The sequence below is a fragment of the Dipodomys spectabilis genome, unplaced genomic scaffold (genome assembly GCF_019054845.1).
Source record: "Dipodomys spectabilis isolate Male_0828 unplaced genomic scaffold, ASM1905484v1 ptg000082l, whole genome shotgun sequence".
Lineage (NCBI taxonomy): Eukaryota > Metazoa > Chordata > Mammalia > Rodentia > Heteromyidae > Dipodomys > Dipodomys spectabilis.
In genome coordinates, this window is record NW_024870759.1 from 1,934,934 (window position 1) to 1,958,667 (window position 23,734).

At 37.4% G+C, this 23,734-nt stretch overlaps 1 protein-coding gene and 1 pseudogene across 9 annotated transcripts in view; one reads left to right on the top strand and one right to left on the bottom strand.

Annotated features, from left to right (window-relative positions):
* Window positions 1–23,734, bottom strand: part of Cask (calcium/calmodulin dependent serine protein kinase) — a 345,788-nt gene that overhangs the window by 33,265 nt on the left and 288,789 nt on the right. For 3 of the 9 annotated variants that reach the window (XM_042683593.1, XM_042683592.1, XM_042683600.1), the window contains 7 exons: window positions 21,842–21,922; window positions 17,719–17,907; window positions 15,882–15,960; window positions 7,238–7,323; window positions 5,938–6,006; window positions 2,715–2,783; window positions 1,229–1,264 (listed from right to left, as the gene is read on the bottom strand). In XM_042683593.1, the coding sequence (XP_042539527.1) occupies window positions 1,229–1,264; window positions 2,715–2,783; window positions 5,938–6,006; window positions 7,238–7,323; window positions 15,882–15,960; window positions 17,719–17,907; window positions 21,842–21,922 (609 nt within the window). The remainder of the gene's footprint in view (window positions 1–1,228; window positions 1,265–2,714; window positions 2,784–5,937; window positions 6,007–7,237; window positions 7,324–15,881; window positions 15,961–17,718; window positions 17,908–21,841; window positions 21,923–23,734) is intronic. The other 6 variants (XM_042683597.1, XM_042683596.1, XM_042683601.1 and 3 more) reach the window with 3 other exon arrangements.
* Window positions 10,262–10,766, top strand: LOC122110898 (annotated as a pseudogene).

Genomic DNA, 23,734 nt, shown 5'->3' on the forward strand with positions numbered 1-23,734 from the left:
TAATGGAAAAGCAGTACATGATGTAGCACTAGCAAGAACTCTGGGTTGGTATCTTGCTGTAAAATGCTTACATGATAACAAGTGGTATGTCTACGCACTGCCAATAACTGTGTGTGTGTATATATATATATATATCCCAAACAATTTAAAAAGTGTAAAAAATAGGTTTATTTCTTCAAAAACATTTAGGCATTAGATTTGTGTTCTCTTCTGAGAGAGTAAGAACAAATTTGAACTCTTGTTTTGCCCGTGTGACATCTGAAATTAACACAGAGCTTTCAGACATGCATAGTTCCCAGCTCTGAGTTTAATGATACGTGATTTTACTTAGGAAACAGATGAACATATAAGGGGGTGTAATATGCTAACATTTTGTGAATGGTTGGATTTTAATGCTTGAAAATAGGGTTTCATATATCCAGGGTTGCCTGACATACGGGAAAATCCTATTAAGTGCTAAGTTATGCAGTTCTTAGCTTAAAATCAGATTCTTTTTTTAAACAAGTCTTTTCAAAAAAAGTCTTTTATAGAAATGCTATCTCTTAAAATTAAAGTTGAATATTAATGTTTTAAGTCACTGTAAAACCAACCTGAAGGCTTTGGAACCATTGTATGGTTTTTCTCTTTCAAATTTTTGCAATGCAGCCCATACAATTAAATTTTAGGTGCATTGACACCCAAAATTCATACTTTTAACAGTGCTGACATTTGAAAGTTAGACAGCACTTACTGTTTCATATTTGAAGTAATATAGGCATATCAGGATGAAAAACCAGGATATTTATGTTCCTTTTCTTGGTTTTCATTATAAGTAGCTTTTACACATACAGATGCAAATACAAATTTAAGAGAAATCTTTCAACTTTAGAAAATTGCTTTAAAAATGTCCATTAGCATGTATGTACACTTTACTTTTAGAATCCTAGGAATTTTGTGATCCTCCCCCCCAGGCAGTCCCATAAGACACTCAAAGGTTGAATTCTTGACCATCATCAGTATAAAATTGTCAGGTTGAAATTACAATAACCGTCAGAGCTACAATGATGTGAGGAATATGTCTTTATAGAGAATTAGTCATGTGTAATGTTGTTAAAATGAAATGGTACAAGCTCTCAACGCTTAAATGTTATGGTCCAAAATGCAGACATTATGGGATGGAAAGGGTTAATAAAGGATTGGCTATTAGCAGCTCAGTTTAGAGAAGTTTCTATAGAGGATATCTATTCACCTGTCGTCCTTTTGGTTGGGTAGTTGATGGCAAGTCCTGTAGAATAAAGCCAACCCAGGAGAAAAATTTTCATTTACTTGTCAAGAGTACAAGGTAATTTGTGTGTTCTGTTACAATATGGTTAAAAATGAGCTAGATTTAAGTTGTAAAGAGATCATATACATTATTCCATTTCTCAGAAAGGTTGAGTTATCAAAAAAAAAATCAAACCCAGGCCATTTAGCAGCAAGCTGAAGAAAGCAGGTAAGTTGAAGCAGAGAGAAAATGTGTTCTTAAGAAACAACTCAGCATCTTCAACACAAAAGCCACTGCGGGTGAAATAGCCTATTACAAAAAACCCAAAACCAAAAAACAAAAAAACCCCTAGAACTAAAAAGAGCTGCCGCCCTTTTCAACTTAGTCACTCTAATCAGGTAGATTTTGGAAAGTTCAAAGGCTATATAGAATTAAAATAATCATTTAAAAAGTATTATATGTTAACTATTATAAATCCATTCCTTTGGTAGCCTATGTCCTTTGGAAATAAAGTTGCGGACAATTTTACAAAATTTCTCTTACTGATATACTTAGAATATTATTCCATTTGAGATGATCTCTAAATTATTTTCAATTTTCTTTGGCAGAAAAAGTAGATATATATTTTTATAGGACAAATGAAAAAGCAGGAAAAACAAAAGCAATCCTGCCATATTCTTAGAACTCTCCATTATTGCAACTGGATGATACACAGCAGTATGAGCAACTTAGGGAAGATTTGGTTATCCCACAGGCTGCAAACCTGCACCTGTAAGTGCTTCTGTTTGCATAAATAATATTCCAAAATGGATCGTTCTGAAACACTGGAAAATTTCCAAGTGCCAGTCCAATAGGAAGTACTTTGTGTTAAAGATGTGATACCAGCGTGGCTTAAGTGCAGTTGGAAGCCAGTTCCTTTTGCTTTTCATATTCAGGCAAGGCTTATAGTTCACAAAAATATGTGCACGTACCACAATAACAGAGGGCACACCAATTCGTAAACTTAGATAGCGGAAACTAAAACATGGTGCTGATATCCTTCTGAATGGAAAACCACAAAGCCCAAGAACACCCAAATGGCTACTCTGCAAAATCCTTACATTTCTTAATTTGTGTTTGAATGGAAAACAATTTAGAAATTTAAACAAATTTTCATGTATATCCTTTGTGTAGTTTTTTTTTTTAACCAAAAGTCATCCATACTGGTGGGGTGGCACAGTGATTGTTTTAGAGTGACCACAGCAGTCTTGAACTACACTTCTTCAGATGTAAACTAACCAAAGGGCTTTTTAAGGAAAAGGGCAAGTTGGAAAAGATTTTCCCCCCCAGGAGTAAACTGCATTGTAGCTGCAGTAGCCTTGTATATCTGCAGAAGACAGTATTTCCACTGAACACATGTAACTAGAACACTCATGGCAGGTGAGCACCAACAAAATTGTCACACTTTGCTGTGTGGAGCTAGAGTTCTTACCGAAACAGAATTGTTAGTGCTGCTATGACCATTAGCAGGGGACTGTCTGGAAGTGGAGGGGGAATCTCTCTGAAATAAGACACAAGGTTCATTAACACAGAACACCAGCACAGTAACACAGAGATATTTACATCAACAGTTACACAGTCTGACAACCATTTCCTTTGACTATAGAACTATAAAGGTGCCATGCTTGCATGATTTCATAGAAGTATGAAAGATTTTTTGCAGTTTGATAGTTCACATATTAGAAGGGGTGACTTGCCATTAATTTCTATAAACTTTTCTTTTTCACTTTCCTTCTTTCTTTCCTTCCTTCCTTCCCTCCCTCCCTTCTCTCTCTCTCTCCTTCCTGTCTCTCTCTTCTTCCCCCTCCTTCTCTTCTGGTGCTGGTCCTGGGGCTTTAATTCAGGGCCTGGGCACCATCCCTGAGCTTCTTTTGCACTCTACCACTTGAGCCACAGCTTCATTTCTGGCTTTCAAGTTGTTTATTAGAGATAAGTGTCTCACAGACTTTCCTGCCCAGGCTGGCTTCAAACTGTGATCCTCAGATCTCAGCCTCCTGAGTAGTTAGGATTACAGGTGTGAGCCACTAGCACCTGGCAAATTTTGCTTTCTTTGAATGACACCCCAAAGAATGTCATGATATTAAAACCCTATCTTAGGATGACAAACATTAGTCTAAAATTATTGTGCAGGAGATACCAACTGCCTAGTTTTTATTAAACACTAGGTTGGAAAAGCAATGAATAGTTTCTAGGTACCTCAGTGTCAAGAATTAATTGAGATTAACTCAATTTGGAAAGAAATGAACCTAAGAGCAAGACTTCTGATGTTGTAATCACCTCAGAATCTTTCTACAAAAAATAAATATTGCTAAAAAATATTGCTAATGGGTGCTGGTGGTGGTAAAGATAGCTATATATCAGAGAAGAACTCTTTTGTGTTTACATCATTTTGGTAGATGGATTTAAACAGTAATTCCAAGCTTCTAACACTGTTATACTAACTGGACAAACCCTGGGGAGCCACAACTGCTCTTCTGAGAGTCCACTCCTAGATCGCACGCTCTCTGCTGTTCAACACAGAAAATCCTTTCAGGCACCGTTCTCTTTGTGGTTCAAGTCAACTTTAATATAAGAGGAAGGAGAGAAAGAAAGTAAGTGCTTTAACACTTGTGGTTTTGTGGTGTTCTTTTTGAGCCTGTCTTTGAAATGTTAGCCTTGAAAATAATGGGATCCTTTAGAGTAGGAGTTGCAAACATTAGTGAGCAGATTGACCTCCAGGTGCCAGTCTTCAGGTCTCAGTCAACAGGGCCAGTGCGAGGGTGAGAGGTCCACCCTTTTGCCGAAGGCCGGAGGAAGTTGGATGAGAGGCTTTCTTTGGGAAGGCTTGCCCAAGCTGGTAAGAATCTCACTGCAGGCTTGAATGCTGCTTGAGCATAGAAGGGTCAAAAAGGTGGGACTGGAACAAAGGCTGAACAAATGTAGCAGTGGTACTCACTAGACACTATGTTGAAAATGAACTGTACAACTTGTGGGTAGGAATGGAAGGGAAAAACTGGGAGTGAGTGAAGGGGTGACATTGTCTAAAAAGAAATGTACTCACTACCTGACTTAGGAAATGGTAACCTCTCTATACATCACCTTTACAACAATAAAAAAGGTGGGAATGGAGGTGGGGGATGTCTATTATATGAATATCCTTATTGTTTTGAGTATTCAAAGATGTAGCAGTTAAAAAGAGGCCTCTCCTTACTCAACAGTGTAGAATTTACATGTGTAATGCTGGTCCCACTCCAAAACTAGTTCAACCACTTAAAAAGAAGAGAAATCTATTAATAATTAACTGTCTTCTGGTTAGCCAATCTATCTATCTATCTATCTATCTATCTATCTATCTATCTATCTGTCTGTCTGTCTGTCTGTCTGTCTGTCTGTCTGTCTATCCATTCAGATGTATTTCATAAATTTCTTCAGCAGCTGAGAAATGTGAGGAACACCTGTAGTTTTAGATTATTAAGATAATTTATATAAAATGTATGCATAACATTTTCACTTTCCCTGCAGGGTTTGTGCTCTAGGTAACAAATGTCAATACTCTTGAGTATTGATCATTCTGTATTTTTTTCCAGAACATGCTGTTAACTGAAGTTCCATAAGAAGCCACCAAGAGGAGCTCAAGACCAGACATAATGGATACCCCAATTGTCATGACACTAAAAATGTATTTGACAAAACTACAAATTTTTACATATGTCTTGAAAAGGTTTAGGAAAAAAGTATGTAGCCTCTGACTTTTTCTTGTCAAATTTATAGCACCACTAGGGACTGGAAAAATATTATAATTTCTCCCTTACATTCTCCTAAGTACAAATTCAATAAGTTACCTGTCAGTCTTAAAAATTAACTTTAGAAGATATGCACTTCATATTGATGCTCATATTCTTAGAAGATACACAAGAGAACATAAGTGTCAATAAATAACTCAAGCTGAAAGTGCTGTAACCAAAGAAGGATACTATTTATGCTAGCTTATATTTCCAGATATGGAAAGAATACTTTTGACTCTCATTTCATAACTAACAAATTAGAATAGCTCCAATCCCCATAGGATAAACCTATTTTAAGGAAGAAACTTTGGGATAGCATTATTTTAGTAAACCTAATTTGTTTATGAATCACTTCACATTATTGATACACACAATTTTATAAAAAGTTGCAAGAGTCTGTATTCCTGTAGTAAAGTCAGCATTCATCAGGGATTTAATATTCATCTTGAGACTTGTCACAATGATTGGAAAAACTCAATAGAAGAAGATTACTTCTCAGATTCTTGGAAAGAAGAACTATCTATGATGTTTCTTAACAATGGAAGAGAATGTACACTTCCTGGAAATATTAGTGCAGTTAGGATCCTTTCCCTCTTCCCCAGAAACTCCATTTTTTTCTCTATCAACCTATGTCATTCTTTGTAGCTTCTCTATATTTGGCTTCGATTTCAGCCTGCAAAAAGTTCAAGTGCTGAGGAGAGCCGCATGGAAGCTGGGCTGAGTAGGTGGATGGGACCTCCTCTGTTCCGTTATCTTTGTTGTAAAATTGGTGTGCAAGTGATCTAACAGCACAGGCAGAAACAATTTCCCAGAAAGCAAAAACATTCAGCCATCAGCAGACAGTTAGTTAAGAACTCAGAGGAGATGGGGATGGTTTGTTAGAGTCATTACCTCACAGGATGAAGACTGAGTGCGGTAGCTTGGCACGATCTTGAAGGTAATACTCCCCCGCATTTCCCTCTGGAGGGGGAAAAGAAGAAGAGTTCTCTCACAAACTAATGGTGTACACAAAAACACAAAAGAAACCACTCAAAACATGTGGGTGCAATTAGCGTAAGCCACCTGACAGCACCCAGCCCTAAAAGGAAATTTAATGAGAAGCCAGAGACTGCTCAGTTGAACATAAGTTTCTGGGAAAGCAGCGAAGTCAAGGCTGATAGCCTTGTATATAGCAATGAGTGATTTCCCAGATCTGGATGGTTAGATTTTTATAGAAATGAATACAAAACACTGTAAATGATATGCCTTGTGGAAGTATGTGGAATGGAACTAGACCAACAGATGAAGTAATGGCATAAAAATCCCCTTTTGAATGTGATTTTATGATGGTGTGCTTTATAAAGTTTACATTTTACTTTATTAATTTTGGTGAGTCTATGTTACTTATTTCAAGCTAATGGGTATTCATTACATAGGAAGGCTGCTGCATTGCAGTGAGAGGAAGAATCAGGTCCAAAACATCCCCTTCTACTTGCTGTGAACACAGGCAAGGCTCTGCTATTCTGCTGCTGCTGGGGTTTTTTCAATTGGCAAACATATTTAAACATAGATTTTGGATGTATGGTCAGAATGGCCTGGTTTACAGCGGCTTTCACTGCTGCCGCAGAGAAATCCATTACAGCTGGCTGTGACTCAGCTAAATAGAAAAGAGGCTTCTGACGTTGCTGATGTCAGGACACTTGAGGTCAGTGAGAAATGAGTTCCCCAGTACATACTAGAAAGATTTTTCTTTAGGTGCAAGAGGTGGACATTTAAATATATAAAGTGCATTTAAACATTTCCCTAGTTATCAGTTTTTATGAATGTACATTAAGTTCTAGTTCACATCAAGGATGGGCCATGAAACATTGGGATTATGAAAATGCATACCCATTATTTATGTATTAAAAACAAGCTAAGAGCTCAAGTTTATTATTATTATTACTATTATTATTATTATTATTATTAATTACTGGGCCTGGGCGTTGTCCCTGAGGCTCTTTGTGGTCAGGGCTAGCTCTCTACTACTTGAGCTACAGTGCCACTTCTGGCTTTTTTTGTGATTAGGTGGAGATAAGAGTCTCATGGACTTTCCTGCCCAGGCTGGCTTCAAACCGTGATCCTCAGATCTCAGCCTCCTGAGTAGTTAGGGTTAAGTTAATCTAAAAACAAACAGAAAACCACCCCAAAATGAAAGCTTGTATTCACTTACAAGCATTTTTTGCAGCTGTTCCACTGTTTGGTTAGCCACACTGATGCCATTGATTTCTCGAATTTCGTCACCAACATGAAGTGTACCTAAGAAATTACACAAAATTATAAACATGAAATAATAATTTTTTTTCGACAGTCCTGGGGCTTGAACCCAGGGCCTGGGCACTGTCCCTGAGCTTCTTTTGCTCAAGGTTAGCACTCTACCATGTGAGCCACAGAGTCACTTCTGGCCTTTTCTGGTATTGAGGAATTGAACTCAGTGGTCCACGCATGTTGGGCAAGCACTCTACTACTAAGCTATATTCCCAGCCCGATAATGCTTTTATAATAATAAAATCCAAAAGCAGCAGTGTAATTAAAAATTAAGTTATATATTGAAAGGCCGTACTTCAGAAATAGGTACAAGTTAGGCTGCTGTAAAATTAGTAAACTCCTTGAAATTAGCTAACACTTTGAAACAGATATATCTACTTGCAGAAGCCACAGTTTTGCTATCTGTGTGAATCTGTTTATTTTTCTGAGAGAGGCAGTGGGTAATTTAGGGTTGAAACTAAAGCTTTATGATTCAGATTACCTGAGTTCAAATTCCAGCTTACTACTTTTTTAAGGCATAATGTTATAAATTTATGCAAAATCACTATACAAAACTATATATACATTTATTGGGTACTACACAAAAATAACAACACAAAATGCAAGATAAGCTTTGTGTGACCATCTCCACTCACTACTTTTAAGTTTGGAGAAATTACTGAAACTTTCCATGTCTCAGTGGAAATGTAAACTACTCATCTTCTAGGCTTCTTCTGAGGACTCAATGAATTTAATACTTGGAGGGGGGCTTAGAAATGTTATTGGTTAGTAAGCATTTTGTAATTCTGTGCTGCTATTATGATCTACCCACTATAAGACAATGGTTGTCAATTTCCTAAGAACTGTGATATGATAACATCTATAACACTACATGTAAGTTCATCCTTTTATAATAATTTGCTAGGCATTTCAGCAGCTTGTACTAGATCAACTGGAAAAAAAGGGACTGAGAACCAATCAGAATGTTATTTACAACTTTGCTTCCTTATTTGTTAACTGTGTATATATTTACATGCCAATCTATTTTCAATACGAAAAGCTCACAGCATTTTTTTTAACATTCTTTTTTTTTTAATTGTGAAAATACCGTACAGAGGGGTTACAATTACATGGGTAAGGTAATGAGTACATTTCTTATCAAGCATTGTTGCCTTCTCCTTTGTTTCCCCTTCCCATCCCTTCACATCTCCTGTACCGCCCCCCACCCCCGGCCAAAGTTATAAAGTTCATTTTTCGACCTAATGTTTGGTACATCTCATTGTTGCAATGGGTCCACCTGTATCCCTATTTAAACAATTTGTTTTTTCCCTTCCCCTCCACAAATTATACCAACATCAAATGAAGTGAAAGCAGGGGTTATACCGTGGGGGAGGGACATACAAAACAACAAAGAAACCATCTTATAAATATGTTAGAAACAATTGCAAGAAAGAAAAAAACATTTGAGTCCTTATCTTGGGGTTCATTTCGCCTAACATCAACTTATCTGACCGTTTCTGCTTATCTGATATGCTCACAGTATTTTTTAGAGGCACGTACTAATGTACATATAAACAAAATGGTAAAATGCCTTAGAATGTTGGAGTGTGTGTGTGTGTGTGTGTGTGTGTGTGTGTGTGTGTGTGAGTGTGTGTGTGCACGCATATGCATGCATGTATATGTGTGTAAGAAGTAGAGCAAGCATAGAAGAAAGTAATGTGGTCATGAGTTATGGGCAATAACTGTTCTATGCTGTTATAATAACACTAAGATGAAAATCAGGGGACTTTTGCTTCCAAAACATGGCTGATTGTATACTCATAGGCTTTCTCACAGCTGGACACTGGTGGCCCACTCCTATAATCCTAGTTACTCCAGAGGCTGAGAACAGGATTGAAGTTTAAGGCCAGCGGGGGGAAAACTTTTCAAGACTCTTCCTCAACCCGTAGCTGGGTGTAGTGGTTTATGTCTGTTATCTCACACTACATGGGAGGCTGAGACTGGGAGGATCATGGTGCCAGTCCAGTCTGGGTAGACAGGTCTCAAAGACTACATCTCCATGAGTGGAAGCTGGTGATGATTGGAAGTCTAACAGTAGTCACATTGTAGTTCAAGTGTACACACCCAGACAGGAAGTGACATCTTGTCCTATAAATAACTGAAAAATAGGGCCGGAGGTGTGGCTCAGCAGTAATAGTGCCAGCCTAGTAAGTTCAAGATCCTGATCCCTACTCTAGAACCACCAAACCAAATCAAACCAAACCAAATGAGACTTAAACCAAATCAAACCAAACCAAATGAGACTTAAAATTCTATCCGGCCGAGGACAAATTAAGAGTGAATAGTCTCATAGAAGGAGTTCAAACCTCTAAGAACATGTCTCATTTTCACCTTTTCTTCTCACTTCCCTCCATGCAGAACCTTGCAGAGTGAATTCAGATGGTGGCAAACTCAGGGTGAAATGACTGAGTGGGATGGGTGAGTGCTAAAGCAGCAATGCCTGCTAGCTGGATTCAGAGCCTTGGGCCCAAGCTGCACCTAGGATTCTCTAGGGTGTCAAGACTCAGATCAGTGGCATACCAGGCATTGTAACAGGTAGAATGAGGAATAAAACCTCTCTAGAGAAAAGTGTTTTACCGTTTAAACCCACAGGGCTAGAACAATCAAGGAACTCACAACCAAAGATCACCAAAAATACAATAAAGCAAGCTATTGTGAGAGTAATCAGACACCCTACAAATTTAGATTCTCATTGACAATAGATGCTGGAATGCTCAGAGAATATAAAATAGCTATATGTTCAATAATGAAAGATAAAGATTGAGTTGCAAAGGTGAGCACTAAGAAGAAACTAATAGGTATGAACAGACAGATCTGAAAACAAATACAAATGACTAAAACAAAAATCCAACTGTGGAGGCAAGAGGGTGGGCTCCATGGAATAAAAATTGGTGTGCCTAGAAACAGATTTTAAGGACTAGTTCTTTGGAGATATCTTTTCTTATCCTGCCTGATAAGTATCCTGATAAACCATGATAACAGCAGTAAAGTGGGTAATATTAAAGAGAACTATCTTGAAGCATTTACTTTTGATCCAAAATAAGAGTTTTATCTTATGTTTGTCATAAATCTACCTATGCTTCACTTCCATATGACTAGAAATATGAAGTGGTACTTGCTTTGACATCTGATGGCAGGACAATCATATGCTACCACTCTTCTGTGGACATTCTTTAAGAACATACTAAACCCATCCCTTGACCATATCCTGTGCATATTAATGAACACATGATCAAGTGCTGAAAACAAGATTGGAAGAAAAAGATCAACATCTTGAGCAAGGACCAATGATAGAACAATTTAGAAAAATGTTCTTTACTACCAAGCATTGGTGGTATCCTCATGGACAGTATCACAGACATCCTAAGAAAGTGAATCCTGCAAAAGACAGATGATATCAAGGTTCTCAGAAGAATTAGAGAAAGTAAGGGGGAGGGAGGGAGGAAGGTGGAGAAAGAGAGAGAGACAGAGAGAGAGAAAGAGGAGAGAGAGACAGAAAGAGGGAGAGAGAGGAAAAAGAGAGAGAGAGGAAAAAAGAGAGTTGTTATCCTGTAATATAATCTGATGTATTCACTAATAGGGTATATAGTAAAGTAATAAAAAATGTCTTCTCATAAACTGAGAAAAAAATGTAAGTGAACCAAGTGCTGGTGGCTCATGCCTGTAATCCTAGCTACTTAGGATCATGGTTCAAAGCTATCTTGGACAAGAAACTCTATGAGACTCTTACGTCCAATTAAGCACCAGAAAGCCAGAAATGGAGCTGTGTCTGAAGTAGTAGAGCAAAAAAGCAGTGCTCAGGTCAAAGAAATAAAGACATAAGGCAAACAGTAAAAAAGAAATAAAGAATAGATAAAAAAGCTACAAGAGACATAGGAGGAATGTGTAACATAAATGTGATGCTTAGAAAGAGAATGAAGGCAATGGAGAAGAGGCCATATTTCAATAGTTGACATTTTCTTTAATTGATGAAAACATGATCACACAGATTTAGGGTACTATTATAGTATCCTAAACAAGATAACTGAAACAATCCATTTTGAGAACATCATAGAAAAAATATCTGAAAACATCCAACAAGAAGAGAAAATCACCTACAAAGCAAGGCCAATTGTAGTAACACTGGATTTTTCAATATCAAACAATGTTTCCCAAAGGATGGTCTTAGAAGGACAATAAATATAAAATTGTCAACTTTGTATTTATCCAAACAAAAATAGTCATATAAGTATCCTAATATTAATTCCAAATTTTTAGATTTAAAATAAGATGTAACTAGAACACTGAGCAGAAGAAAACATAGGATAGAAAAAGTGTGATCATGTTAAGTGTTTCTATGTCTTTGTATTGTTTGAGAGCAGGATTAAGATGGGTGTAGTGGTTCATGCCTTTATTTGAAGTTACTCAGGAGACTGGGACAGAATTATAAATTCAACTAGCCTGGGTAATAAAGTAAGACCTTGCCTCAAAAGAATGTTTAATTTACATTGTTTAACTTTAGGATATGGAAAGTTAAATATGCATGGTAAAATTTCAAGGTAACTACCAAAATAATAAAAATAGGGGGCTACCACAAAAATAAAACCTAGGAGTTAACTAAAGAAGTGAAGGACCTCTACGATGAAAACTTTAAAAACCTGAAAAAGGATATTAAAGCAGAACTGAGGAAGTAGAAAAACCTCCCATGCTCCTGGATTGGGAGGATTAACACTGTGAAAATGGCAATACTGCCAAAGGCTATGCACAAATTCAATGAGATACCTATCAATATTCCAATCTCATTCTTCAATGAAGAAGAAGCAACCCCAAAATTCATATGGGACAACAAAAGACCCCAAATAGCAAAAACAATTCTTAGCAGAAAGGACAGTGCTGGAGGAATATGAATACCAAATTTCAAACTCTATTGCAAAGCCATAGTTATCAAAAAAGCTTGGTACTGGCACAAGAACAGACCTCAGGACCAATGGAATAGAACTGAAGACCCAGAAATGAGCCCAAAGACCTATAGCCATCCAATCTTCGATAAGGGAGCTAAAAAAATAGAATGGAAGAAAGCCTCTTCAGTTTAAGGTGCTGGCAAAATTGGTTAAGTGCCTGTAGAAAACTAAAGCTAGATCCTTATATATCACCCTGCACCAGAATCAACTCCAAATGGATCAAAGACCTCGAAGTCAAAGCAGACACCCTGAAAACATTACAGGAAGGAATAGGAGAAACTCTAGGTCTCCTTGGCACAGGTGGAAACTTTCTCAATAAAGACCCAGAAACACAACAAATCAAAGAAAGGTTGGACAAATAGGATTGCATGAAACCACAGAGCTTCTGCATGGCAAAGGACATAGCTAGCAAGATCAATAGAAAGCCCACGGACTGGGAGATCTTCACTAGCCATACAACAGACAAGGGTCTCATATCTAAAAATATACTTAGAACTCAAAAAATTAAATCCTCCAACAACAAATCCTCAAAGAAACAACTGCCCAATTAATAAGTGGGCTAAAGACTTAGACTTCTCTGAAGAGGAAATAAGAATGGCCAATAGACACATGAAGAAATAAATGCTCAACTACTCTAGCCATAAAAGAAATGCAAATCAAAACAATATTGAGATTCCACCTCACCCCAGTTAGAATGGCTATAATCAAGAACTCTAATAACAACAGATGCTGGAGGGGATGTGGACAGAAGGGAACCTTACTGCATTGTTGGTGGGAATGTAAACTTGTTCAACCCCTTTGGAAAGTAGTATGAAGGTTCCTCAAAAGACTCCACATAGGGCTCCCCTATGACCCAGAAATCCCACTTTTGGGCATTTACCCAAATGATCACAAACAAGACCATACTAAAGCTACCAGCACAACTATGTTTATTGCAGCCTTATTTACCATAGCTAAGACATGGAACCAACCCAGATGCCCCCTCAGTAGATGAATGGCTCAAGAAAATGTGGTATATATACACAATGGAATTCTATGCCTCCATCAGAAAGAATGGTACTGCCCCATTTGTTAGGAAATGGAAAGACTTGGAAAAAATTATATTAAGTGAAGTAAGCCAGGCCCAAAGAAACAGGTCCCATGGTTTCTCTTATCTGCAGTAACTAGTATATGTTTAGAAAAAGCAGAAGAGGTCAAAAGCTATGTACATATGACCATATGAGCTGATGCTAAGTGAAATGAACCCCAAGATAGGGACACAAGAGATTTTATCTTTCTTGTTGTTCTTTTTAATGTACTTATAATGTACTATGTGATTTTTTTTGTTTCTTATGTATGTTCTTCCCTCATTGTATAACCCCTGTTGTCACTGTATTTGATTCGGTGTCCTGCATCTTGTATATACACTTTTCTAATGTGGGGAGGGGAAGGGAAATAACAAAATGCTGAAATAAGGATATAGGCTGACCCACTGTAACAATGAGATGTACAAGATACCATGTTGAAAACAAACTTTATAACTTCGGGGGAGGGGGAGGGAGGAGCAGGGAAGGTGGGGAGGGTACGGATGGTAGGGGAAAAACAAAGGAGGAGGTAACGATGCTTGATAGGAAATGTACTCATTACCTTACTCATGTAACTGTAGCCCCTCTGTACAGTATTTTTACAATAAAAAGTATAAAAAATCCCCAAAATCCAAAAAAATAGGGGGCTATATTCTAAACTACTAACAGGGAGAAAATGAGATATAAAAGAATGACTAAATCAATTAAAATGGAATAAATACATAAAAATAAAGAAGCAAGATGAATCAAATCATCATAATAAATATTAAATACACTAACTCATGATCAGATAGAGATAATCAGAATTTATTAAAGTAAAAAAGCTAGCTTTGCCAATGTTTGAAAGATTAAAGCAAACAGGCACAGGATAGTTAGAGATAAAAGGATGAAAGCAGATACACTAGGAAATACTGAATATGGCTGGAATAGCTACATTAAAGCTAGATGAAAGGTTTCAAGTACAAAGTACTATTAAGGGTAGAAATGGTTTCTATGTCTTACTATGTACCCAACACAGTTTCAAATAGGTAAGCCCAACTTACTTAAGAGATCTAACAAGTAGAAATTGAAAAATCCTAATCATAATAATGATATGTTCAACAGTTACTGATTGGTCAAGAAGACAAACATTCATCAAGATTAAGATTTGAACAGAAACATTAACAATGCCATTCCAGTCATTTTACAGGGAATGGTGCAGTAGCAATTATAAAATAAATGAAGTATACACATGAACCACTTAGAAAAATGATTCAAGTGCTATGCTAAAAAACAAGTGTTAGCAAGCCTCTGGGAAATGATGTCATGTATACCACATTTTCTGACCACAATGAAGTTAAAGATAAATTACAGTAACAGAGTAAAATCTCCTTAAATATGGAACATAAAGTTACACTTTTAGGTACCTTATAGGTGAAGAAAAGGATCATAATAGAAATGTAAAACCAGGAATAACAGGATGACAATAAAACGTTGCGTATTAAAACTGGTGGGATGTAGATATAGTATTAGAGGATATTTTAGTCTCTTGTTCCTTTCTTCCTATCTCCTTCCCTCCCATGCTGGGCATCACAAACCTGAACCTTCACACGTTTGAGGCAAACACTCTACCACTGAGCTCTACTGCTAGTCTGAGGTTTTAGTTTTAAATGCATATGATAGAAGGAAAAGAAGGATTGGAAACTGTGTCTCAAAGAAATTGAGCCTGCGAGGAGAATAATTTCTAATATCCTGTAAATATTGGTGTGTACAAAGTCCTTCAAAGAAGACCCTAAGTCTATATACCCAAATCCTGCCTACCCCTGAGAATCAACTGCGGCTATTTAGTTTTAAATTATCTTTAGGTAGTTGCCATTTACACAAAGCAGTTTATAAATACAATGTATCTTGATCATTGCAACTGAACTTTTATTTCCTCATTCTTCATTTACATAGTAGTCCTTGGTGAATTCTTTGAATGACTGCACTTACTATAGCAACTATTAAGAATTTACTTGTTGATTTGTCAACTTTTATCATTTAATTTTGATATCATTAGTTACCTGTTTGATGTCCTAGTTTATAAAGGGCATGTCTCATTCCTGAGTGAATAAGTGAACCATACTTAAACTTATTTAACTTTATATATCTACATATATATATATATATATATATATATATATATTTATGCTTTAGATCTTGTACATATGTTTTGTATTCCAGTAAAGATGTCTTCCTTAAAATAGTATCCTGGGATGCTCTGTGACCCTTTGCTTTCCTGTGGTCTCCAAAAAGTCTATCTGTGGTCCAGAGATGCTCAAAGCCAAGAGAAGTTTAATACATCCTCTCATCATATGTGCATTCTGTACCATGTGCTGCTGAAGAATAAATATAAGCCAAAAGTGACTGGTACTCAAAGACAGATCTTTTAAACAGATCTTTTATGTGGCTCACAAAAATGCTTCCCTTACTGGGCTACAAGAAAAAAGTTAAGGAATGCAAGGGAAACATTACAGATGAAACTTACCTTGCCTGTGAATCATGCCCCCATGCATAATTCTTGCAACAATACAATGATTGAGCTCATTCATTTTCAAAGTGATTCCCTGTTGTAAAAAAAAAAAAGGCTCAGTAAGAGTAGAATTATTATGAAAGAGCTGTGTGTGTGTGTGTGTGTGTGTGTGTGTGTGTGTGTGTGTGTGTGTGTGTGTGTGTGCATACCAATCCTGGGGCTTGGCCTCAGGGCCTGGGTGATATCCTTGAGCTTTTGGCTCCGTTTCCTCTTTTTTGGTGGTTATTTAGAAATAAGTCTCACAGACTTTCTTGGATTGGCTGGCTCCAAACTGAGATCCCCATATCTCAGCCTCCTGAGGAGCTAAGATTATAAGCATGAGCAATTGGTGCCCTGCCCTTTTTTCTTTTTTGTGCTAGTACAGGGGCTTGAACTCAGGGGCTGAAACTCTTGCTTAGCCTTTTCTGATTAAGGCTGACATTCTACCACATTTCTACTTCGCAATTTCTTCTACTATTTCTTAAATCTGTTCACATCTTTCCATCTTAACACTCATCCCTCTAGTTTATAGTCTCATTACGTCTCCCCTGTGCCATTTCAATAACAACCCACTGATTAGTGTCCTAGACCCACTCTTGTTCCCTTCAATACATTCTCTAAAGAGATACTTCTAAAAGGAAAATGTGATCCATCTCCTTGCTTAAAATTTCCCAATAGTGCTGGGTGCTGGTGGCTCATGCTCATAATGTTAGCTACTCAGGAGGCTGAGATTTGAGAATCATAGTTCAAAACTAGCTCAGGCAGGAAAATCCATGAGACTCTTGAGCCAAAAAACAAACTCAAAGATAGTGCTTAGGCCTTGAGTTCAAGCCCTAGGACCTACACCAAGGCAAACAAGCAAACAAATAAAGCCTCAAACAAAACCAAATAAAAAAATCCACAACTAACCAACTCCCAAGCCCCTAAGCTTCCCACTTTTTTTAACATGTCTTTCAACACTTGTGTGGACCTATCCTGGCACCTTGCTTTGCTGTCCACAGTCCTGCATGGTGTCTGCTTTCTATTTGGAAACTTATTTGGTTTGCCTGACAGTGTTTCTCTGCTCTCATTCACATCCCCTTGTCCTGTTCAGTGATCATGCAGGAGTCTTTTCTTGATCTCAGTCTGTGAGGATCTTACAAGAAGGAGAGCTTCAGTATCAATTCTATTCCAACCCTATTCCTCAACATGGAGGAAAAAATATGCCGATTTTTCATTCTTTTCTTTGCTATCCCAGAGGATGTGTGGTGTGTGTGTGTGTGTGTGTGTGTGTGTGTGTGTGTGTGTGTGTGTGCGCGTGTGTGTGTGTGTGTGTGTGTGTGTGTGTGTGTGTGTGTGTGTGTGTTCTGGGGCTAGAACTCGCCCGGGCACTGTCCCTGAGCTTAAGATTTTTTTCCCCCCCTCAAGACTAGCATTCTACCACTTGAGTCACAACTCCATTTCTGGCCTTTTGGTGGTTAACTGGAAGTAAGAGTCTCATGGCCTTTCCTGCCTAGGCTGGTTTTGAACCATGATCCTCATAACTCACTCTCTTGAATAGTTAGAATTTCAAGCATAAGTCACTGGTGCCCAGCTGACTTTTTTGTGTTTGTAAAGTTGAAAGGCAATTGTGAAGGAGAGGTAATAAGGACCAAGATGGTTAACTTTTTAGTGTTATCCAGAACATTTCTTAGAATGAAGAGGGGGATCTGAAGATCTGGAAGCTTATTTCTTTGGAATATCCATGTCTTCCTTCCCTCCTACTTTCTAGTAGCCACACAAGTGGAGGTTAGTTCACCTATGAGAGAGAGAAGGGTAAACTTTTCCTACTCACCATTGGTTCATCCGTGTTCTTTTGGAACTGTACCAGTCGAACTCTGGTCACATTCTCCATATCCATGTCTCCGTTGGCGCTTTCTGGAGAGTCACCATTTAGATAGGGAGAGGTGGGAGGAGGTGTAACCCTCAGTGCTTCATCACTGTAAACTTCATGTGCCACTACATCGTGAGTCTGAAGTAAGGCCTAGTATTTTTATGAAAGAAGGAACATTTTAATAATATTATTCCAGTGAAAATCTATTATAGAAATTCTTTATCTCTCAAAGATATCTGTCATCTATAGAGAATGCAAACTGCATTATAGCCAAACCTTGATTTGGTTCTTTTTGGGTTAAGTAGTTATGATGGATGGGACTTTTTTTTTTAAAATAAAGAATATATGCCCATATAAGATGATGTTAAGGGAAATGAACCCCAAGATAGGGACACAAATGGTTTTTTCTTTCTTGCACTTGTTTCTAACATACGTATAATGTACCATGTGATTTTTTTTTTTGTTTCTTTATATGTTCCTCCTCCACAGTATTTCACTGTATTTGATGTCAGTCGGTGCCCTGCATCTTGTATATACACTTTTCTAATTTGAGAAAGGGAAGGGAAAAAACAAAATGCTTAAATAGGGATACAGGTTGACCCATTGTAACAATGAGATGTACAAGACACTATGTTGAAAAACAAACTTTACAATTTAGGCACGGGCGGTGGGGGTGGAGAGTGTAGTTGTTGAGGTGGGAGGGAGGAATGATAGGGGAAAAACAAAGAAAGAGGTAACAATGCTTGATAGGAAATGTACTCATTACCTTGATCATGTAACTGTAACCCCTCTGTACAGTATTTTTACAATAAAAAACATAAAAATGAATGAATAAGGGACAAATCAATCCCTGTGTTTGTCAATTACCTAGGTTAATAGGAGTTATCTGATGTTATGAAGACAGATACAACTAACTTGTTCAAATAAAGGCTGGCACACTAAAATTCCAAATAATTCAGAAGAAAGAATCATTTATTAAAAGAGGTAGCAAATTTGTGCTGGGGACTAAAGTGGAAATATAAAAAGAAATGATGTAATAATGGTGTACTAAACAAATGTCTTTCATCAATGGTATTAACACTGTCATATAACCCAAACACTCAAGAAAATTTATAATATATGATTTAGTAAAATAAATAAACTGCACAATATGTTTCAATAATTGTAAATTTACTAAACTATCATATGTACAATAGATAGCAAAATATAAACTTTTAAAATATTTTGTTCATTTTTATTTCTTGGAGCATATGGCTACATTAAAGTTAAAAATTATTGTTATTTGTTCTTTTGCATAGCCAACAAACACAAGAAATAACTTAATTTATTTTTTGATTATCTTTAAGTAGTTGTATGAGAGGGTTTCAATTCAACATGTGAGTTTATGAATATAATGTGTCTTGATCAATGTAATTTCTTTTCTTTGTACATGATGAGTCTGGATAATGAATATCCTTTGTTTCTCTATAAGAGGATATCTTCCCATTCACTGTACTTTTCTGTCATCATCAAAAATACTTTCTAAGAAGCATCAGTATTTGAAGGAGTACTTTCATTTCAAAGAGAATCTACAGTTGACTAGGTATATGGAATTTCATATCTATTTTATATATTTTAGTGTTAAGACATTTATAATTTTTAACTATACATTTACTTTGATCTGTAATCAGTATGCTAATGAAATATCTGTAGCTATTGAAATACAATTAAAATTGCTTTAAAAGTATAACCATTAGCATCTAAAGTTATTTAATTAAAATAACTTATTAAAGCCATGGCTTTTTGGGGGGTGGCTGGTCCTGGGGCTTCATTCAGGGCCTGGGCACTGTCCCTGAGCTTTTGTGCTCAAGGCTAGTGGTATACTAGTTTACCTACAGTTCCTCCCACTGTTTTGGTGGCTAATTGGATGGAGATAAGTCTCCTGGGCTTTCTTGCCAGAGCTGTTTTGAACAACAATCCTCAGCTCTCAGCCTCCTGAGTAGGTAGGATTATAGGCACAAGTCAGGGGCCACTGGTACCTGCTGGCTATTTTTTCTTTTTCTTTTTTTTTTTTTTTTTGCCGGCCCCAGAGCTTGAACTCAGGGCCTAGATGTTGTCCCTGAGCCTCTTTGTGCTCAAGGCTAGTGCTCTACCACTTGAGCCACAGTGCCACTTCTGGCTTTTTCTTAGTAGTTTATTGGATAAGAGTTTCATGGACTTTATTGCCTAGGCTGGCTTCGAATAGCAATCCTCAGACCTTAGCTTCTTGATCACTAGGATTACAGGTGTGAGCCACCGGCGCCTGGTTTCCTGGTGGCGATTTTAATTTTAAAGGCATGCATATAAGGCTAAAAATAAGGTAACAATCAGGTAAAATCAGAGAGAAGATGGTGCTGATTTGTGACCAGTAGAGAATATGTTTTGAGCTATCCATGCATTGGAGTTTCTATGGAAACAGATACTGACAAGGTGTCTCAATATCTGCTAGGGTTTGGGCAAAAATGATGCATATCTTGAAAGAAGTAGGCCCTGGGGACCGTGGCTTCCTCATCGATGTCCTGATGACATACTACACTGGTACTCCCGAGCTTGGGCATGGAGATTGTGCCATGTGGGCAAATATTTTTCTGTGGTTTGTGGCCCATTAAAACAATCTATGGTTTAGGACAGAGAACAAAAATCACTAATAGGTGACTATAAATCTTCATCTGCTAAAATCATATTTATCCTATCAAATATAGAGATATCTTTCATAACTAGAGACTTTTAAAAAACAAGAACCTGGGGCTGGGAAGGTGGCTCAGTGGTAAAGCGTTTGCCTTGCATGCATGAGGCCCTGGGTTCGATTCCTCAACACCACATAAGCAAAAAGAAAAAAAGCCGGAAGTGGCACTGTGGCTCAAGTGGTAGAGTGCTAGCCTTGAGCTGAAGAGCTGAGGGACAGCGCCCAGGCCGAGTTCAGGCTCTACAACCAGACCCAAAACAAAACAAAACAAAACAAAACAAAACAAAACAAAAAAAAACAAAAAAAAACCAAGAACCTTTGAAAATGTTTATGTTGCTTTTTGTGGATGATTTCTATTCATCCTTTAAAGTTATATAAGTAGGCACTTGCATTTAATGTATTATTTATAAGGAAAAATAAGTCCACAATCAGAAAATAAGGTTCAAACTGAATTTTTAAAAATTGTTACATTATGTCAACAAATAAGGTGAAAAAATGCTGCCACCAAATAAAGCTAAATCTCAAGGTCTAATTTAAAAAACTTAAAAAAAATAGATACACACACATACATATATATCTTTTTGGTGGTTAACTGGAGATAAGAGTCTCACAAACTTTTCTAACAGGACTTGGTTTTGAACATTGATCCTCAGATCTCAGCCTCCTGGGTAGCTAAGATTACATCCGTGAATCATTGGTGCCAGGCTATACTTTTTTTTAGTATTGCTGCAGCTTGAACTCAGGCTCACCCTGGCCTTAAATAGCTTTGTTTTTATCCAGGTGCTGGTGGCTCACGCCAGTAATACTAACTTCTCAGGAGACTGAGACCTGGGGATTGTGGTTCAAAGCCAGCCCAGGTAGGAAAGTCTGCAAGACTCTGGTCTCCAATTAACCACTTAAAAACCAGAAGTGGAACTGTGGCTTGAAGTGGTAGAGCTCTAGCCTTGAGTAAAAGAGCTCAGGGAGTGCCCAGGCCCTGAGTTCAAGCCCCATGACTGACAAAAAAACCAAAAACCAAATCAAAACACTTTTTTTGGAGGCAGTGTAAGGTTTGACCTCAGAGGTATGTAGTTGCTAAGGAAGAGGTCTATCTCTTGAGCCACACTCCCACAGTTTAATTCTTTCTTGATTGCGTTATTTGTCTAATGCCTTATTTAATCTCACATTGTATTGCTTATGGCCCTAGGACTGTATTATATGTGTATGCACACATCATATTGCCTGGCTATGTAGACGTCTATAGCATCTAGACTTGTGTAAGGACACTCTATAATATTCTCACAATGATGAAATTATCTTATCATTAAATGACATATGATTGTATATGGAAAAAATACATTTGATAAGGTTTTAGTTGTATGTCATTTAATTGTTACTTACCATGAAATGAGGTTGTGTTAAAATACGCTTTAGTTCCTTTGCATCATTATTCTCAGGGTAACATGAAATTTCTTCCAATACCTAAAATAAAAGCAAGGTATGATAGTAAAAAGTTATGAAATATTTTAAAACTATGGTATTATGTCACATTAAATATTATGGGTGGATTTTTATTGTAGGCAAGACAATTGTTTTTAAAATTCTTCATTTTACTCAAAGGTTATTACTAGGTAAAAGAATAGTGTTGATGGTAATAAAAATAAAACAACTACTATAATAGTCTAGATTATACAATTATAACCAAAAATAAACTGTACTATGTATTTATCACAAGTTTAAGTAACTTATTTAACTTAATTGGAAAATACCTTCCAAATTCACCATTAAAATGAATGTGTACTAAAAGTTCATCACAGCTTTCTTTGATATTAAAGCACTATCTGCTTCTGTTAGAAACTTGACAGGTGCCAAATAAAAACAACTTAAAGAATCATACTAATTAATTAGGATAGTTAATTAAGAATGTTCTTAAGGCTGGATACTGGTGGCGCTTGCATCCCTGGCTATGCAGGAGGCTGAGATCTGTGAATTGCAGTTTGAAGCCAGCTCAGGCAGAAAAATCTGTGAGACTCTTATTTTCAATTCACTACCAAAAAAGCTAGAAGTAGAGCTATGGCTCAAGTGGTAGAGTGCTGGCTTTGAGCAAAAAAAAAAAGCTCAGGGACAACACCCAGGCCCTGAGTTTAAGCTCAGGACCAGCACACACACAAAGAACAAGAAAAAACAAGCTTAAGTAATTCTCCTTGTGGCCTGGCAGGATTAATGTTCTTCTGTAACCTCATCTTCCCATATGGACCAAACAGTGCTCTGCCAATGGATGAAATACAAGCGAACCCCAAAACAGTTTCAGAGAAACCTTTATTCCTTTCATTCAAATTTTCCTCACTAAGTTGTTAACATATTCTCTGCCTTGGTAAAAATCATGTTTTCAAATAAAATGGTTCCTCAAAAGCTTTCCCTTCCCTCCCAAGTATGGAGTTTACCTGTTTAACTTGATTTGGGGCCCTTGGCCCATGGCAGAACCTCTGTTCTTTTTCTAAGCAAATGTAGCTGGAAATGGTTGGACTCACATGCAGGTCTTTACACTGTCATCAACTGAATTCCTACTGTGGAGGTGATCAAAGATGGTTTCCCTTCTGAACTACTGAGTGTCAGCAGCACACAGCTCTCTTTCCAGTAGGACTGTGGCTTCGACCTGTTTTGAAAACCTCCATGGTGGGGAGGTTATTTCACCTGAACCTTAGATTCCAGCATCATTACAACATCACACCTATAAGTCTCATTGCCACTCAATCATGACCTCAGGGAAGGACCCCCCACCTCAGTATTCTTTTCTTATTCAAATACAAAGCAAATTAGTGGTTAGGTTACTGATTCCTATTGTCTCATGATGATAAACCACTTGGTGTATTTTAGGTCTTCAGCTTGTTTGCTGGGAAGCAAAAGGATGAAAGCATAGATTCTGTTCTTTGCACAGTTCTGTTCCCTCACAGTCTATGATCGCAACTTATAGAGATGTGAGCTCCTATGTATGGTTAGGAAGAAACTGGTAGTTTTTTTTTCTGGGCCTGGGTTTGAACTCAGGGCCTTGGCACTGTCTCTGAGCCTTTTTAGCTTGAGGCTAGCACTCTACCACTTGAGACACAACTCTGCTTTCAGTTTTTTGGTGATTAACTGGAGAGATAAGAGTCTCATGGAGGGCTGGGAAGGTGGCTCAGTGGTAGAGCGCTTGCCTTGCATGCCTGAGGCCCTGGGTTCAATTCCTCAGCACCACATAAGCAAAAAGAAAAAAGCCGGAAGGGGCGCTGTGGCTCAAGTGGTAGAGAGCTAGCC